Consider the following 17,716-nt stretch of genomic DNA (forward strand, 5'->3'; position numbering starts at 1 on the left):
TTTGGGCTTTTCCCATTTACCCAGGTAAATTTCTGAGGCGGTTCAGGAATGTACACAGTATGGATGAGTTAACATTTAATAAAAATGAATCTGTAATTTTCCATTAGGTTTAAAACTGTGATAGACTCTCAAAGGCATTATGCTGAGTGAGAGAAACTAAAGGAAAAACACCACTGTTTCTATTCTCAACACTTCTGATACCAAAGGTATGGAGGTTTTTCCCCATTCCAACCATTTCTCCAATTCTGGGTATCCTGGAATTTAACTCAATTCTGCCACAAACTCCCCAGAGAGAGTGCAGTCAGATTCAGGACTCAGTCCCGCAAGACTGCCCCCTACTTCAGATACCATCGCACATTCCAGATTGTCACTTATACATCTGATTGACTGGCTATAAATTGGGGAAGGGGGATCCCGTGACCCCATCCTAAGGTTCAATAATTGACCAGATTCACAAAATGACTCACAAAACTCAGGGAAGCGTTTACTTAACATTAACTAGTTTAAAACACATTTACTGATTTAAAAGGGTGTTACAAAGGATACAGTAAGAAGCCAGACCCAGAGCTATGTAGGGCAAGGTATAGGGAAGGGGTGCAGTGATTTCATACCCTGTCCAACTGTTACCACCGTTCCAGTACCTCCATGTGTGTGCCACTCCGGGGGCTCCCCAGACCCTGTTGTTATTTAGAGTTTTTACGGAGGTTCCATTCTGTAGGGATAATTGATGAAATCATTGGCCATTGACCTCAGTCTCAAGCCCCTCTCCTTTACGGAGGTCAGGGATGGGGCAGAAAGTTCAACCCTCCAATCACATGGTTGGTTCCTGTGGCACTCAGTTCCATCCTTCAAGAGTCACCTTATTAGCATAAATTCAGGTATGGTTGAGAGAAACTTATATGAATAATAAAAGACATTTCTTTCACACTGTCACTCAGGAAATTATAAGGGTTTTAGGAACCCTGTGCCAAGAACCAGGGACAAAGACCAAACATGTGTTTCTTATTACAGTTGGTCCTTGAATAATGGGGGGGGCGGGGTTAGGGGCACTGACCAACCTCCCACGCAGTCAAAATTTGTGTATAACTTCTAACTTTTCAAAATCTTAATTACTGGTAGCCTACTGTTGACCAGAATCTTACTGATAACATAGTCAATTAACACATGTTTTATGTTGTGTGTTTATATACTGTATTCTTATAATAAAGTAAGCTAGAGAAAGTGTTATTTAGGAAATTATAAGGAAGAGAAAATGCATTTACAGTACTGTACTGTATTTACCAAAAAAAATCCATGTATGAGCGGACCGTCACAGTTCAAACCCTTGTTGTACAGAAGTCAGCTGTATATCACAGTATTACAGAAGCCAGTCTCAAAGGCTGCATAATATGTGCTTCCATTTATGTGACATATTGGGAGAGGCAAACTGTAGGGACAGAGAACTGATTAGTGGTTACAGTGTTTAAGGGAGGGTTTAAATTTAAAAGGGAATTTTTTAGGGTGATGGAACAGTTCTGTATCCTGATTATTGTGGTAGTTACACAAAAGCATATATGCATTAAAACTCAAATGTCAATTTTACTGTTTGTAAATTCAAAAACATTGATTAAGAGTATTTACCCTCATTTACCGTTACTGTCCTCATTGGTATTGAAGGACTAAAATCATTTCCTTCAAATCAGGAAGAAGCTAAGGATGTCTACCTCTATAACAGACACTCAATTTGAAATCTTAACCAGTATAATGAGATAAGGAAAAGAAATAATAGCTTTAAGGGAGGAAAAAGATATGTTTTCATTTGCAGGTCTTATGGTTGTCTACATAGAATATACAAAAGAATCTAAGGAAAAATTATTAGAATTAATAAGATAGTTTACAGTGTTGTGAAATAAAAGATCTGTATGCAAAAATAACTGCATTTCTATATGCCAGCACAACCTGTTCAAAATAGCATAAAAATACAAGGTTCCTAGAAATCTAATAAAATATGTATATTTATATTAAAATGAAAAAACAAAATATTAAATATAATTTTTAAATATATACAAAGATCATTTTTGTAGATTGGATGGTTCAGTATCCTAGAGATATTAATTCTCCCAAACTGATCTATAGATTCCACACAATTCCAGTCAAAATCCCAATAGAGTTTCATAAAACTTAACAAAATGATCCCAAAATTATTGTACAAAGATCAGAGGCCCAAAAATGGCCAAGAATCAGAACAAGAGGGTGGAGAGGGTGTCATGTCCGGGTAGATAACTGGACCATGTTTTAATTTTTTATTTAAGACAATTTAGATTGGCACAAGGACAGTCAAACAGATCAGTACACCAGACTAGAGACCCCTCAAACAGATCTGTGCTTAATTTGGAAACCTGGTGTATGACAGAGCTAGCATTACAGATCGCGGGTAAAAGGATGGCCTGTTCCATAAATGGTGCTTGGTAACCAGTTATCCTGTTGCGGGGGGGGGCGGTGGAGAGTGAGAATGATTCCTACCTCACATTCCAGAAGATCAAACACATAAGCCAGGACTTTAAAACATACTAGAAAAAAAATATGGCACAAAAACACAACTATAAAGTAACATTGGTAAATCTGATTAGATTGAAATTAAGAACTTCTTTTTCTCAATAGACAACATAAAAAATGAAAGACAAGCCATAAACGGAAAAGATGTTGCAACAGAACAACAGATATAACCACCAAAGCTTTAATATCCAGAATAAAGAACAGGAAACTTAAATGGAGCTAGATAGACAGCACATACATACACATATGTTTGTATATATATATAGGTGTGTGTGTGTGTGTGTTTTAATTCTGTATTTTCATATATAAAATGTACATCTCTAGTAATCAAGAAGATGCAAGTTAAAACCACAATGAAATATATTCTAGCCTTCAGGCAGAAATATAAGAAAGTGACAATACCAAATATTGGTGAGGATGTACAGCATTGACAATTCTCATTGACTATTGGTAGGAATGTGAATTGGTACAATCTATTTGGAAGATGGTTTGACATATTCATATAAAGTTGAGTATGCATGTGCCCTATGACACAGCAGTTTCACTCCTAGATGTATAAACCCTAAAGAAACTCCTATTCATATGCACCAGGAGACATGTACAACAGTGTTATTAGGAGCATAGTTTATATTAGCAAAAAACTAAAAACAACCCAAATGTCTTTCAAAGGAAAATGGGTACATTGTTAGATATGTGTGGAATACTATACAGCAGTGAAAATGAGTGGATTACAGCTATAAGGGTCAACATCAATGACTCTCAGAAGCACACTATTGGGGGTGAAATAATTCAGTTTACACAGTGTTGAGAAACAGACAAAATGAAATAAAATAGGCTCTGGCACATAGTAAATGCTATAGTATTGGCTAAAGTTATTAATATTAATGAACATGTAGCAAATCTATAAATCTATAAAGCAAGAGTGTAACACCAACTTCTTATTGATGGTTACTTAGGGAGAGCCATGTGATCATTTAGGGATATACTGTGGTTTCAGAGATAACTGGCAATATTCTTTTTTTTTTTAAGATTTATTTATTTATTTGTTTATTTGACAGAGACACAGTGAGAGAGGGAACACAAGCAGAGGGGGTGAAAGAGGGAGAAGCAGGCCTCCCGCCAAGCAGGGAGCCTGATGCGGAGCCCTATGCGGGGCTTGATCCCAGGACCCTGGGATCATGACCTGAGCCAAAGGCAGACACTTAACAACTGAGCCACCCAGGCGCCCCGATACTGGCAATATTCTTAAGCTAGGTGGCAGAAACATGTTTTCCCATATATAACTTATTCTTTCAGATGTACATATATATTAAATATCTTCTTTGTATGTATTTCCCAGTAAAAACTTTTTTTTGGAAACGCATTAAAATAGCATTGAAACCCTTTGTATCAGCATAGTAGTCACATCTTTCACTTTTACAATTTAAAAATGGGTTGTGCTACCCATATCCTTTACGTCTTTGAAAAGACTTACAGCTTTTGTGGTCCAGTCATTATTAGATTGTATTAAAGTAGGGAATAAATAAAACCAAACCAATTCACTGAAAAACTAGAAGATAGAAGAACTGTACTAGACTAAAAATATAAGCCTTCTCCTGCCTAACTTGTTCTTCCATATTATGATATTAATCCAGGTATAGGGCTTCTTTGTATTTCTGTGAGAAATGCAAAGTTTTCTGTATCTCTGATCATTAGGCATTTCAGAGAACAGGCTTCCCAAGATAGAATTTCCATGGGTTAGCTGTAACTCAGGAATGCTAAATTGTTTGCAGTGCAGTGTAAGTGACTTTCTTTTTTCAAAAGCAAATTGTATCAATTTATCTTGTTTACTGAAGAGGACCTTTGCTGATTTGCCTTTGTGCATATTTGTAATTTGGCGGCTTTTGCCCATAGGATCTTGGGTTCACTAAAGAGAGATGTATGTAAAGCATAGGGAAACTTTAATTTGTTGCTGGTTTGCCATCAGTGGCAGTGGGCATTCCACATGGGTATTGCCAGGCCCAAGGTACAGAGACCAAAGAAGAAGAGAAAGGAAATAGAAAAAGAAGTACAGGAAGAGTGAGCTCTTGTCCCTTAACACTTGTTCCAAGACCTGAGATGGCCTGGTTTTGCTCTGGGTACGCCTGAATGTCATGCAAAAGCCAGTACATGAGAAAAAATGGTAAATCTTTATAGCTTTGATAATGGCTTTCATCCTTAATGTTCCTTTTCTTCCCGTGTCCCCTTTAGTCTTTTACTGTTTTGGTTTTTTTTTTCAACATTTTGCAAGAAGGGAAAGTTCATTAGACCCAAAGCCACTCTTGAACTTTCAAACATGGGACTTGAAGACCTGTTGTTTCAAAGAATGTCATTTTTTTTGCAATTTATTTTTTCCCTAAAACAAAGATCTTCTGTAAGTTTAATTTTTTTTTAAATTTGTAGACACTGTCGATTCCATTACTCCTGACAAAGTACGAGGTTTAAGGGATATGCTGAACAGCAGTGCAATGGACATAATGTATTATACTAGCCCACTTTATAGAGATGAAGTAAGTATCATGATTATCTTGTTGCTGTTGGGTATTTTTTAGAGTGATAGCATATGTGTCCTGAATTTTAAATTTTTGTGCACTTATTTTTATAAGCAAATGAGAATTTGCAGGAATCCATTAACCTATAAATAGCCTGTGTTTAATGGTAAATTTGATTATCTTCAAACTACACTTGGGAAACCCTTAATAAAATGGATAATCTTGGAAGTCAGAGATTGGTTAGAAGACAACTCTTTGAAAAATACCAGTTTTTATAAATCTGATTAATTTTATCTACAATTATTGTCCTCACAAAAAAGTTTAGACACTTAAGAAATTTCCTTCAAGTTTTTTGATTGTAATAGACTTGCATTTATTGTGTCATTTCTGTAGTGAATTTGTATAGTTCTTAAATTGTAATGTTGCTGATGCATCACAAAAATAACCCTGGGGGAAATGGGTAAGGGTAAAAGTTTATTCAGAGGGATGAGAGACTCTCCACTGAATGCATTTTGTCACTTTATTGGTAAGAGAAAAAGAATTCTGTTTCATAGGAATAACCTTGTTAATTACCTAGCATGTGTTATCTAATCCTCTCATAAAAACCCAATGAGGTAGATATAATTAGTATCCTCATTCGAAAGATGAAGAAACTGGTACAAAGAGTAGTTACCAGTAGAGCTGCTCTGTGCTGCTCCAGCCAGTTCATTTCTTGATTCTGTTCATTCAGAGTCATCCCTGATTTCACTCAGGATATCCCTTGCATATCTACAGAAGTATATTAGGTTAATTGCCACAGAACTTCCTTCTCTTTGGGCTGCCATCCCCTCAGGATTTTTCACCATTCCTCTTTTTGTATCCCCTCATTGTCGTATCCCAGTATGGGATAAAGTCTGCCTTGATCTGCTTGATAACAGTAAAAGAAAGTACAATAAACAGTAAAAACAGTAAAAAGAAACTATACTGGACCTCATTCTAACCCAAAAAGGAAGGCCTGGTTCATGAAGTAGAATACTAATAATTTACATGTTCATATCCATTGTTGGATATGCCCTAAAGGTTAGGAAATTGTGAACTATAGTATTGCAAGTGAAACCAGTAAGGGGAAAAAAAAGGAAAGAGAATGGCTGAGAGCATATCACACACACACACACACACACACACACACACACACACACACACACTCATAAACCATAAGTATACCTTATACACACACAACAGGTATATGGTTGGTAGGCTTCCTAAGAAGGTATCCTGAATGCTTAAGTGTAAAATGTACTGAGACATGTCCCCCAAAACTAATATTAAGAGCTGTTTAAAAAAAGTTTTAAGTTGACGTTAATAACAGGAAAAACTAGAAAAAGTGTCAGATTCAAAGCTCTGACCATTGCCTAGTGATGACTGAGAAAGTGGTCACTTTCTATTTTACTCTCTTGTATCTCCAAAAATAGTTATCTTCGTAATGGAATTGAATAAAACAGATACCCAGTAGAAAGAGGGAACTGATAGCTAAGATAAATGAAATAGAGAACACCCAGAGTGGTTTTTTTTTTTTTAAAGATTTTATTCATTTATTTGAGAGAGAGAATGTGTGCTCCTGCAGGGGCTAGGATTCAGAGGGAGAGGGAAAAGCAGGCTCCCAGCTCCCCACCGAGCAGGGAGCCTAATGCACCATCCCAGGACCCTGAGATCATAACCTGGACTGAAGTCAGACACTTAGCCAACTGAACCACCCAGGTGCCCCAAGAACACCTAGCGTTTTAAATAAGTTTGTCTTTTAATCCAGTTGAATTTTGTGGAAAAGCACCAGAGAACTTGTGGCTGAGACTCATCATCAGTCTTGAACACTGTTTCCCAGTTTCCCAGACATCCTTACCTAGAACAATTACTTGGGGTACTCCTTAAAAATACAGGCAAAAAAAAAAAAAAAACGAAAAACAGTCTCATGGGGGTTACTGGAATTAAAGGTATAAATGTGAATTCATGATTTTGAAAATATGTGGATATGTATAGATATCTATATATTTAAGTGTGTATATATATATGTGTGTGTATATATATATACATGTATACATTTCCCACCTGTGTGCTTTGAAAGGGCCAAGAAGCGAGGATACCCCAATCTAATGAGCACACCTAGCACCCAGATCTTTGTCACCAGTACTATTATTACCTTCTAAGATGAACTAAGTTTCCTTAGGAAAATGGCTGATTCCAGGCCTGGAGTAGGGAAAGGAACAACTTGTCATGACAGAAAATAGGAAAATGCTCGAAAGAATGATGGGGCAGATCCCACTGGCCAAATCTGGAACAATTTGAGCACCAAATAATCAAGAAATTATTATTACTTATTATAAGGAATTGGTAGTAGTAATTTTAATATAGAATTATAATAAGGATAATATAATAAGGAGTTATAAAACCACTAAAAAATTCATGATCCGTGTTGATTACAAATAGATAAACAAATGGGGGAGAAAGCTTCTTTGCCCACGGTAAATGCAAAGGGCTTTCTGAAAAATGTGGAGGGAATGCTGGAGGAAAATCCTCATTTTGCCGCTGTCGTGGTAGGATCAGGTAAAAGAGGCTTGGGCAAGATAAGTCAATGGATGCTTAATTGAGGGCATTATTTTGATGAGGAACAAGATATTTGCATAGTCTTAAAAGTATATCTTCACTGCTTATTAGTTAAAAAAAAAAAGGAACAGGTATAGAGTGGAGAAATTAGGCAACACCTTTACTGGGTGTTATGAGGGACAATCAGAGGACACAGCATCATTTATGCAGTACTCCAATCATTAGGAAACATCAAACATAGAATGAGGACGTTCAAATAAAGTAAGACTGGGACTGTGTTCTTTTAAAATGTAAATATTGTGAAAGACAAAGAATGGCTGTGGAGAATGTTCCAGATTAAAGGAGGCTAAAGAGACAGAATAGCTCAATACAACATCATATCCTAGACCATAACTTGTACTGGATGGGGGGAAATGCTACAAAGAATGTTATTAAATCATCTGATAAAATGTGGATGGTAGATCAGATTAGGTGAAATATTATATCAAAGTAAATTTATGAAATTGATTACTACACTGAGTATGGAAGAGAATATTCCTAGTCTTAGGAAATATACACTGGAGTATTTAGGGGGTAAAGGACGATGATGTATGTAATATATCCTCAAATGGTTCACAAAAAAATGTACATGGGTGTGTGTACTACAGAAACAGGATAAAATGCTAACAATAGATAAACCTTTGGTAAAGGATATATGGATGATCTTTGTGGAGTTTTTCGTTTGTTGTTTTGTTTTGTTTTTGCAACATTTTATAAATTAGAAATTATTTCCAGGTAAAAGGTTAAGAAAAGGAATGAAAAAAATGGTTTCCAGGGTCTCCCCCTGGAGATTCTGATTCAGTGGGTCTGAGGTAGAGCCTGTGAATTTGTGTTTTTTTAACAGTTCACCAGGTGATACCATCAGGGAAATTTGGAAGACATTGCTTAAGGTACTGTGAAGAACAAAAGAAAACTTAGTGAGAAGCAAGCAAAAATCGTTCTTAATGTTAAAAAAGGAAAGCTGATTCTTCAAATCAAGCCCATTTAGCACAGGGTTGTTGTTAGCCTGTATTCTAGATTAAATTATTTTTAAACAGTATATGTTTCCTTAAGGAAGTAGTGATAACAGAAATCAGGAGTTCTTTAGAATTATATCTTGCCTGGTGAATGAACCTTGTTTGGTTTATTCAATAAGCATATGAAAGAGCCTTTTTTTCCCTTTCTTTCAGCCTTTGGAGTTAAAATAGATGCCATTCAAAACCTGCCACTTAACTAGCTCTGTGACCTTAGATCACATTTCTCACTGTCACAGCGTCCTCACTTATAAAATGGACACAAGATACCTACCTGATAAAGGTTGTCATGAGGATTAAAGATGTAATGTATATAAAGTTCCCAGTACAATTCCTCGTCCTTAGCTTCTCATGTTGTGATTAATTATCTATAGGTCTTTATGTATTTCAAGGGCTCCCATTTAAGAAAAAAAGGAATAGACTTACTCTGTTAACTCTAGAAAGTGAATAAAGATCAGTGATAGAAAATATGGAAAGGAACATGTTTGTTTACTAATGAAGAACTTTGTAAGTAACTAAAGCTACCTTAAAAAAAAAAAAAGGAACGTCTCAAGGGAAAAAAATTGTAAATAATGTGATGGATTTTAATTAAACTTGTGATCATTTCACAATTTATACATCTATCATATCGTTATGTTGTGCACCTTAAACTTATACAATGTTGTGTGTCAATTATATCACAATAAACTAGAAAAAAGTTTTTATATACTAGAAGTATCCACCTTAGAGTGGAGATACTCACTGGGGTAGATGCCGAGCGATTTAGCAGGATGCCACTGAAGGGACTCATTCACAGCAGCTTAAATTAGATCATCTCTTAGTTCCCCTTTCACTGGAGATTGTGAGATGCTCATGGGAGGGCCCTAATTAGTGATTGTGCCAATAATCATTAAAAAGCCATGGTTAAGGGAAAAGTTTTGTATATCAATTAGTGCTTCTCAGGTCATACTTTCCAAGGACCAATTAAAAAAAAGGAAACTAGGGGTGCCTGGGTGGCTCAGTCGTTAAGCGTCTGCCTTCGGCTCAGGTCATGATCCCAGAGTCCTGGGATCAAGCCCCACATCGGGCTCCCTGCTCTGCGGGAAGCCTGCTTCTCCCTCTCCCACTCCCCTTGCTTGTGTTCCCTCTCTCGCTGTGTCTCTCTCTGTCAAATAAATAAATAAAATCTTTAAAAAATTTTAAAAATAAAAATAAATAAAAAAAGGAAACTAATCCGGACTACAGAGACATCATCAAAGAGCCTTTGGCCCTGACTTTAACCCTGAATAAAGTAACATGAAAAATCCAGAGAGAACTATACATCTTGTACATCTGAACTCTCTTTTCAATGACTTTTAAAAATGAAAAATCTTAAAGAGAATGGTCACAGCCATCTCTTGTTATTATTACTTGGAAATCGTTCAAATGATGCATATAACTAAAACTCTCTAAATTACTTTTACTCATTAAAATTTCCTGAAGCAGAGAGAAGGACAAAGGACTAATTATATTCTTCAGCCATACTTTGTGGGTTTGGATTCTCTGTTGACACTGCTGGCTTTTTCCTTTTGGGTTAATTTTCTTCATAAATTTTAACTTTTAAGCAGCAGTTATGAGAACTAAAAACTCCTAAGCTTTTGAAGAGCCTTCAGTTGCCTACCGTGTGAGAGGCTAGCTGACTTGATTAGATAATATTGTAGAGCTAATAAAATTAATATCACAGGGCATATCATTAATCTTGGTTCATATATCTCAAATGAATATACTTGGTCACAAAGGGATCATAGCTGGGAGAATATAATTGGATCAGCGAGGAGAAGGAGAAAAAACCCTAGTTAGTGTGGACTTTGTGGACACAAAATAGAGGTGGAGTTTTCCTTTTGCTGCTGACTGGATGATTTATAAAAGCATTTCAAGGTAATGCACAACTGTTTAAAACTTGGCTTTCAAAATCATAATGTTTTGGAACACAAACATTCCTATATATGTAAGCTATGGGCAAAGATTAAAAATGCTACCATATCTAGATATGTTCTAATAAGGAAACATGAAGACCACTTCTGTTCAAGCATATGATTACTAAAATAGATGAAAGCATCAGCTCTCCAGAAATGTCCATTCTGTGTTTCATTCCATGGTGAAATATTTTAACATCAAATAGACTTTCTCTGTCTTGGCTATTTACCGTCGTTTTGTTATCCATATATGATTACTGAAGTATTGGGTGTAGTGAGAAATGCTTTAAAATTTTTTTGGTACGAAATAGATTACTCACTGGTAGAGATGCTGGTAGATCTTTTCCCTTTTTTTAATTTTTAAATTTTGATGGGGAGGGTGGTATTTTAAAACAAAAAGATTGGATACCTTTTGCCAGAGTACTTAAGTATGTGTCTTATAGTGTTTCTGGATTTCAGTGGTGTAAGTCTTAAAATCAAGGACTTCAAAAGTAAGAACTATTAATAAATGTTGCTTTTGAAGGAATTTATCTTGTCTATATGTTAGCTTTTTCTGGACCTCCTTTCATGTAAATTATAAATCAAGAAAAATGCAAATTTTAAGGGTTACTTGATATTCTTGTCAAAGTTAAGTCCAAAGCATTACACTATTGAGCAGAGCCCTGTAATTCATAGCACACTGTATACTCCTTAAACTGTATTGACTGGAATTATCTACAACCCACGTCTTAGAAGGTTTTTATATGCATTTGCCACTTAAGGCAGTAGTTCCTAAAATGTGGTATCCAGAACTGCTGAATCAGACACTCTGGTTTGGAGCCTAGCGATCTGTCTTTAACAAGCCCTCCATGTGATTCTGATGCACTTTGAAAGTTGAAGTTGGCTTTTCCCAAGAAAAAAATTAAAATGTCCAGTTAAAGTATAAGCTTTGTTTGCATTTCTCCCTAGAGAAAAGGCAGCTTATCACCCTTCCACATACTAGCAGCTCCTCCTATCCTTCTCTTCCTTCATTGGCTGAATATATCTCATCAGACCCAACACATGCTTTCAGTAGCTTTAAGCAGACCTCAGTATTGCATTGTAGAGTCCTGTGATGCCAACCGTCAGGAGAGAGCACCGTGCCTTCATTCATGTCCCTGCTAATCCTGCCAAGCATGAATGCTCAACTGATTTTCAGTTAATGTCAGCAGGTAGAAAATGTTCAGTAAAATCTAGTGGAGGCTAGTTGCCTCTTGAGATGGAATAACAAGACCAAAAATAGAAGTAACACGTAAGTAATATTTGTACATCAGAGCGACGGCTGGCATTCTAAGAAGTACTGAAATGAGGAAGTAAATTAATAGCAGGCAGGAAATTTATAATCACATAGTAGTAAGCAATGGTAGGGTGAGGAGAAGACTGCCTTAAAACTCAGTCAGGCCCCAGTATGGGTTGGGCAACAAACAAACATCTTTCTGACTTTATGGGCTGTTTCAGTTAATATTTGTTAAACCTAAATTTCAAAGGAAGCAATTTTACAAAGAAGAATGACTAAGGTACTTCGCACATTACTAACGTTAAGCCTTAAAAAGCCCTGCTTTGCAGCCACATGAAACAACATTTCACTCATATCTGTATTGCCAACTTAACGGGAATCTTGGAATATCAAGTAGATCCACGTTAGCTTTTTTTTCTATCAACCAATGGCCTTTCATTACATTACTCTTATCTAAATGCACAGTGTCATAACATATATGTTAGCACACCTGTTAGCATAAACCCAGATAGTCTTTCTCTAAAATTTACTATAGCTTAAAACTACAAGATTCAAAAGTTTAGAATAGCATAAGAATAAGTTGCAATGAAGAAGAAATTTGAAGGGGCTCTTTGGGAAACTTACTGGACTCTGCATGGAACTTTGTTAGCTGCTTTAAGGACCATGAAGAGATCTAGGTGCTAATATCTGCTTTCATTCTTTAGCGATGAGATGGATTACACATTATGTATATTTTTCTTCATTTTCTGCAAGGTTTTGAAGCACCTGAGTTAATTTTAATGACTTAGGTATATTTGGCCAGTAACATCTGTTTTTCTTTCTTAATGTATTTGAGTTTAGAAATAAAGTTTATAGCAAAGTCAGTGACTACTCTAACATGATAATGTTTTCTTATTTCAAACAGCTAGTTAAAGGCCTTCAGCAAGAGCTGAATCGATTATATTCCCTTTTCTGTTCTCGGAATCCAGACTTTGAAGAAAAAGGGGGTAAAGTCTCAATAGTGTCACATTCTTTGGGATGTGTAATCACTTATGACATAATGACTGGCTGGAATCCAGTTCGACTCTATGAACAGTTGCTGCAGAAGGAAGAAGAGTTGCCTGATGAACGATGGATGAGCTATGAAGAACGACATCTGCTGGATGAACTCTATATAACAAAGCGACGGTAAAATACCCTAGTCTCTTCAAAGCATTTTAAAAGTGTTTGTGGGATTACTGGACTTCTTAGGAGGACACTGTAAGATGTTCATGATAAAGAAAAATATATTATTCGGAGTGCAAAGATTATTAAATGCCTAATCAGCTAGAAACTATTTTGTTAATTTTCATGCTAATTGCATGTGTGTTCCAATAGCACAAAATAAGTTGTTTTGTCATCATCTTATTTTTCCTCCCATCTCTTCTTCACAATTTATTAAGAGTGAAACCTAAAACTTACTCCAGGCTGAGTCACCACACAGAATCCTTATCAAAAATGTTTACCAGGTTATAATCCTTCATAGTTTTTACGAATCTTAGAGATGGGACTTTGTCTTATTATTCCGAAAATAATTTTAAAACCCTTTTTTCCTTGGCACATAAATTTTTTCACAGATTTACAATTATTTGATCACTTGTGGCCTTCCTGATACTATCTTATAATTCTTTAACACGTTCCTATCTTCATCTATAGTTCATATTGCTCTATTCTTTGTCTTCTTAATGCAGCCCATCAGTTCTAGTGGAATAGTGAAAAGTCAGTGATTTTGATAGTTAGCATCATATAAAAACAAACAATTTAGTTGACTAAAACTTCTTTTCAGGAAGCCTTGGATTTGTTTTAGTCTTATAGAAGTTGCCTAAGGATTTCATTTAGAATATAATTAAGTACCATAGGCTAGATACATAAATTTTGTAGTGTCAAAATAATTATAGTTTTGAAAGAAAATATAAGCAAGCCTCAGAGCAGCATTTGACATATAAAATCCAGTAAAAAAAAAAATGAGGTTTAGAAAATGAACTGAACCTTTAAAAACAATTGTTATTTATTAAATGTAAGTAGATACAGAACATTAATGGAAAAAATTGAAATAACCCAAATGTTAATCAGCAGAGAAGGATTAATAAACTGTGGTTGATCTGATCTGTATGAAGGACAATTACACAGCTATTACAAAGATTGAAGTAAATCAGGAGGCAATGAAATGAAAAGACCTCCAAGATTCATTATTAAATGTAGAAAAAAAGAAAGACATAGAACATGTATATGGTATGAACGTTCGGTGTGATTCTTTTTTTTTTAAATGTATATATGCTTGTATTTGCCTCAACATTTTTCTGAAGGATCCTCCCAAAAAGCTATTAACAGCAGCTATTATGAAGAGTAGGGGTACTTTTACTAATCATTTTATAAACATTATTTATAGACAACAGCAGGTGCATTTGTTAAATACTGTCAATAGGGATTAATTTTAGGGATTGGATAATGGGTCATCGTTTTCTTTAGTGAACTAGTGAGCATCTAATATTTATGAAGTTATAAATATTAGTATATAATCTCATACTGCTTCCTAGGCTGAGAGAAATAGAAGAACGGCTACATGGATTGAAGGCATCATCCATGACACAAACACCTGCCTTAAAATTTAAGGTAAGGAAAGAGAGATGAGATTTTCATTATTTATCTCCATTTCTTTTCAAACATCATTTGAAGCATGACATTAGCACTCAAGTGAAATCTGAATTTCTCTTTCAAATGAATATATATTGAACACATGCTGTGTACTGGACATTGCTAGTTTTGGAGTTCTACAAGGAAAAGAATGGACAAGATGGTTCCCCCACCGTCAGGATCTGTAACACAGTGTTATTGGTACTATTAGCAGTGTATAGATGACATATACATGAGAGAGGGGTTTAAATTTTGCCTGGAAAGGTTTACAAAGGAATGACATTTGTACTTAATCTCAGTAAATTGGATTTTGCCAAGTGGAGGAAAGAGAAATGCTATTCTGTGTAAAAGAAACAGCATAACAAAGGTGTGGAGGAATATGACTTCATAATATAAGAAACATGAAATAATCTCAAATAGTGGGAAGAGAAAAGAGAGACAGATTTGGGAAATATTTAGCATTTAGAATTAACAAACCTTAGTAACCAGCTAGTTGTGGCTGATAAGAAAAGTAGAAGTATAATTAGTGATGATTTTAGGGATGGAAAGTTGGCATTTCATTCAATGAGAAGTATATGACAGAAACACAAGATGGGGTGTATGTGGTTAGTTCAGAGCAAAAAAAAAAAAATGCACAGGATTGGGCAACAGGCTGTAGGATAACGGGAAAAGCTAGAAATAAAGACCTTATATTTGATTGGACAGTGGGAAACTTTTCAGGGTTTTTGAGCATCAGAATGGAGCTGTTGAAAGCAGTGGTTTAGAAGAATAAAAAGTGACAGAGAGAGGTGGACATTGACCTGACTTTTGGAAAGGACACAGCCTGTAGCTGAATAACAGAGAACTTGTTTGCAGTGTTAAATGGAGCATGGCATAAGTTCCCTAATACTCATTTCCTTTTGAATGTATACCCTAGGATAGTGTACTGTATTATCTCTTCTTAAAATCTCTTTCTTTTATCACAGGAACTTAATATCCAGGTTAAGTAATGGAATGATGCAGAAATTTTTTTTTTAAAGCAGTAAGAACTTTCTCACTGAGCCTCTCTCTATGACTTGTGTTTTCTTTTTAAACTTAACACATTTAAAAGCCATATGGTAAAGTTATAACTTACATTTAAAAACCATATGAGCATGGTCTTTGGAGTCATCCCCACCTGGAATTTGAGTTCCATCTCTACCGCCATTATTACATATAATCAGTGTGTTAAATATGTAGAAATGATCTGATAGAAAAAGTGAACTCTTGTATTTCAAGTCCTGCGGTTTTCACTGGAGAGTTGAGTATGATCCACCAAGTATATTAGGCTCTCAGTATTCAATATCATACTACTAGAACTTATATACTATAATTGTGTATTCTTCTAAAACATAGTCATATGTAGTCTAATAGTAGGGATTTTTAATTGTTATTTAATGACTCATGGAGAAATATAGAAATCTGAAATTTAAAAAGGAATATCTGATGAATTGCCAAATATTTAGGACTCCAGAGATCTAAGAGGAACAGAATAGGTGGATTTACTTTGAGAATACAGGTGTTAGATCTATTACAGGTGACCACTGAATTTAAAAAAAAATAAACTATTGACAAATAACTGGTCTGGAGAGTGGGAAACTGTTTCTGATCATGAAGCTTTGCTGCTAACTGGTTATGTAATGTCAGCCAAATCATTTAAGATCTCGAATTCATCTGGGGGCATCTGGGTGGCTCAGTCATTAAGCATCTGCCTTTGGCTCAGGTCATGATCCCAGGGTTCTGGGGTCGAGCCCCACGTCGGGCTCTCCTCGGCGAGAAGCCTGCTTCTCCCTCTCCCACTCTCCCTGCTTTGTGTTCCCTCTCTCACTGTGTCTCTCTGTCAAATAAATAAAATCTTTAAAAAAAAATCTCGAATTCATTTGTTTACTCCTCTCTGGACAAGGAGGTTAGACTAAATGTCTGAAGCTCTTTTTCACCTTTAAAATTCTTTGATGGATGTAGATATCACTAAGGCAGTCATTACTTCTAGAATAATTACTAGTGTGTTTGTGAAACTGCATACCAATGATAAAGAAAAGTTATTCATTCCAGGGATGTAGCAATTTAACAAACATTTATGAAACGCCTGACCAGAGCATAAAGCATTTTGCTAGGGTGTATATGTATATACGTGTGTGTATCAAGCAGAAGGATTTACAAAAAAGGGGGGGGGATTTACATAGCTTCTCTTCTATCTCAACTATTTTTTGTATCGTTCTCTTTCCTTTATTATCTTAATTATCTTAATCCTTTCAAAATTGGTGTTTTCATCTGTTTCACTATTTCAAATGCTTTTTCCTATAATTTTAATTAACACAAGTTAATTTTCTTCAGACATGTTGAAGTTACCCAGTCCTTTAAAAACAAACAAAAACTTTCTCATACCTTCTTTAACATAAAGGTACCATTTTCAAAATATATATTCATTCATTTGGGAAAAAAAGAAGAATCACTTCAGATGCAGTGGGGGAAGAGATTAAAGGTACATAAAATTGGAGCCAGAGATGATATAGTTACAGTGCAGTCCAGATGAGGGGCCATAAGGAGAAGTGTTAGAGTCTGTTGGAATAACTTCTTTGATGTTGGGGAGGAGAGGGAAGGATGAATTGGGGATGTCTCACTCATCAGGATAATGGGACAGATGAGAGACGTAGGGTGACTTTAGGAGGAAGGAGTGTCACATTCTGTATATAATCCAGGGCCGCTGACCACACTAGTTTTCTAGAAGCCCTCTCCTGTGGCTTCCATGTATACTGCATTCTCCTGGTTCTCCTTTTCCTTTCACGCTCCCTTTTGTAGTCTGCCTCCTTCACCCTGCTCATCAAATGTAGACATTGCTCATAGTTCCAGCTAAAGCCCTCTCTTACTCTGTGCAATTCCTAAGTCATCTTACCCCTTCTCTGGCTTTACATGTCACTTCTGTGATGGTGACACATAGACTTGGGAGAGGACATATCCAACTCTACATCTCTTGCCCTAAAATCTCGGCCCATTAGGTATGTTACAGATACTTCAGACTTACTGTGAACAAAAGCAGGACTTACCTAGAGTTTCCTGTTGTAGTAAATGAACCACTATCTTCCCAGTCAGCCAGACCCAAAGCTTGTAACTTGCCTCTGACTCATTCCTCATCCCCATCTCCATTCAGTCATGTTGATTCCACTCTCCTCTCCCATTTCCATT

General features: G+C 35.9%; 1 protein-coding gene across 5 annotated transcripts in view; it reads left to right on the forward strand.

Annotated features, from left to right (window-relative positions):
- DDHD1 (DDHD domain containing 1) overlaps positions 1 to 17,716 on the forward strand; it is a 95,212-nt gene that overhangs the window by 61,245 nt on the left and 16,251 nt on the right. For all 5 annotated transcript variants that reach the window (XM_027570090.2, XM_027570092.2, XM_027570091.2 and 2 more), the window contains 3 exons: positions 4,957 to 5,063; positions 12,768 to 13,030; positions 14,419 to 14,494. In XM_027570090.2, the coding sequence (XP_027425891.1) occupies positions 4,957 to 5,063; positions 12,768 to 13,030; positions 14,419 to 14,494 (446 nt within the window). The remainder of the gene's footprint in view (positions 1 to 4,956; positions 5,064 to 12,767; positions 13,031 to 14,418; positions 14,495 to 17,716) is intronic.

The sequence above is a fragment of the Zalophus californianus genome, chromosome 6 (genome assembly GCF_009762305.2).
Source record: "Zalophus californianus isolate mZalCal1 chromosome 6, mZalCal1.pri.v2, whole genome shotgun sequence".
NCBI classification, from domain to species: domain Eukaryota; kingdom Metazoa; phylum Chordata; class Mammalia; order Carnivora; family Otariidae; genus Zalophus; species Zalophus californianus.